This window comes from Amphiprion ocellaris, chromosome 21 (assembly GCF_022539595.1).
Source record: "Amphiprion ocellaris isolate individual 3 ecotype Okinawa chromosome 21, ASM2253959v1, whole genome shotgun sequence".
NCBI classification, from domain to species: Eukaryota; Metazoa; Chordata; class Actinopteri; family Pomacentridae; genus Amphiprion; species Amphiprion ocellaris.
Genome location: NC_072786.1, coordinates 9,847,306 through 9,849,141, shown reverse-complemented (window position 1 = coordinate 9,849,141; position 1,836 = coordinate 9,847,306). Strand labels below are relative to the sequence as shown.

Sequence of the window (1,836 nt, the reverse complement as noted above, 5' to 3'; positions counted from 1 at the left end):
CTCGTCGTCCACCGAGCTGGGGGGGAATCCGGGCAAAGGGAGCCGCGGCGCTGCGCAGCGGCCGACGGACGCCCCGCCGCGACGCGCCACCAACATGCTCACCCGGGTCAAGTCCGTCGTGGCCGGGTTCATGGGTGGAATCATGTCCGGGGGCAGCTCCGGTGGAGGCGGGAATCCTGGCTCCGAGATGCCGCTGAAATTCCCGTATATGAGACCCGAGTTCCTCGGACTGTCCCCGGATGAGATCGAGTGCTCCGCGGACCACATCGCTCGGCCCATCCTCATCCTGAAGGAAACCAGGAGATTACCGTGGGCCACCGGATACGCTGAGTAAGTAAACCCACGGCAGCTGGCCTCCACGCAGCTCCTATTATCTCTCAGTGGCATTTTAATGGAAACCACATGATTGCATTGTGGAGGCCCAGTGTGGAGCTTGCAGGTGCACCATGACACTTTATTTCCCTTTAGAATAAACAGATACATCCAAAGCATGAACTCGGAGCAGAGCTGCACCTGTTGTGACCCACATCCACATGCTTCTGGATGCACACTTTTGCATCTTTTTGCATGTGGCACAACTTTGCGTGCCTTCATAAGTGGATGACAGCATTCATCCAGAGGATCACAGCACCCATTGAGCTGGTTTTCACGTGCAAGAGGATGATGATGCCACGTCTACCAGCACTATGTGGGGTATTAGTCTACAACAGTGGTCTGTTTAAGGCTGCGGGAGCTGTGTGTCAGTGTGTGATGGCATGTCAGTAAGATAAACTGGAGCATGTTTCCTCACACAGATGCATCGTCTCACTTGAGTGTCTTTAGATGCACTTTGCTGTGATTCCTTTCGTTGCCGTTTCTGCCTCCATCAGCACTGTGTAGCACCATCTGTCCTCCTGCAGTCATGTCACATTTTACACAGCAGCGTTGTTTTGGCACACGCGCTCCTCCACAAAGCTGATTTACATCCTCAGAGAGACAAGGATCTACAGATTTTCACCATTTCCACATCCTGCATTATATTCAACTTTCAGCTTTTTCCATCCTGTGCTTTGCTAAAGTCTTTAATAAGTGTGCACATGACTTATTGTAAACTATAAGTGCACAGTCCACAAGAATGGTAATCACGTAGGTTTAAAAATTGCATGTGATGCATCTATTATATGCAAAACATGCATGAGAAAATACATATAGCAACTTATTTGGGAGGCACTATTCGGCTGAACTGCAGGCAGTGTTTACACCGAGTAGCGAGGAGACGACCAGAGAGAAGTGAATAAAATCTAAACCCCAAAAGCTTTTTGAAGAATCGCCAAAATTAGACTATTTTTGAGCCAGAACCTGACTATTTTACAGTCCTTGAACTAATCACGTATGGTTCCATTTGAAAACTTAGCCAAATTTAAGCTTAAAATCATGATATTTCAGTTAAATTACTTTAGCCTACATGTCTCATTTAAAGTCACCACAAATGAGTTATTGGTAGTCACCACATTCTGTTAAAAATAAAAAATTCTGCACCATAATTCACTCACCTGTGACCAACACTTGTATGACAAAAATTCAGAGAACATTCGGCTGAACTGCAGGCAGCGTTTACAGTGAGCTGAGAGGAGATGACTAGAGAGGCCAAGAGGGAAATAACACATACTTGACCAAAAAAATCAATGCAGCATGGCTCAAAAACTATGTACAGATTAACAAGCTGTCAGTAAGTGGTTGGAAGATGCATTCAGCATGGTGAAACATCTTTTAAAATGGTGGAAAAAATGGAAAGATTGTTGAGGTTGTGAAAATATAAGCAGTAAAATATCTATAGCATGTGGAGCCATATGTGGG

The 1,836-nt window shown here is 46.1% G+C and overlaps 1 protein-coding gene across 1 annotated transcript in view; it reads left to right on the top strand.

Annotated features, from left to right (window-relative positions):
• The first annotated feature begins 94 nt into the window (after window positions 1–94).
• Window positions 95–1,836, top strand: part of LOC111565698 (protein phosphatase 1H-like) — a 41,955-nt gene continuing 40,213 nt past the window's right edge. The window contains exon 1 of the mRNA XM_023265885.3: window positions 95–330. Coding sequence (XP_023121653.2) covers window positions 95–330 — 236 coding nt within the window. The remainder of the gene's footprint in view (window positions 331–1,836) is intronic.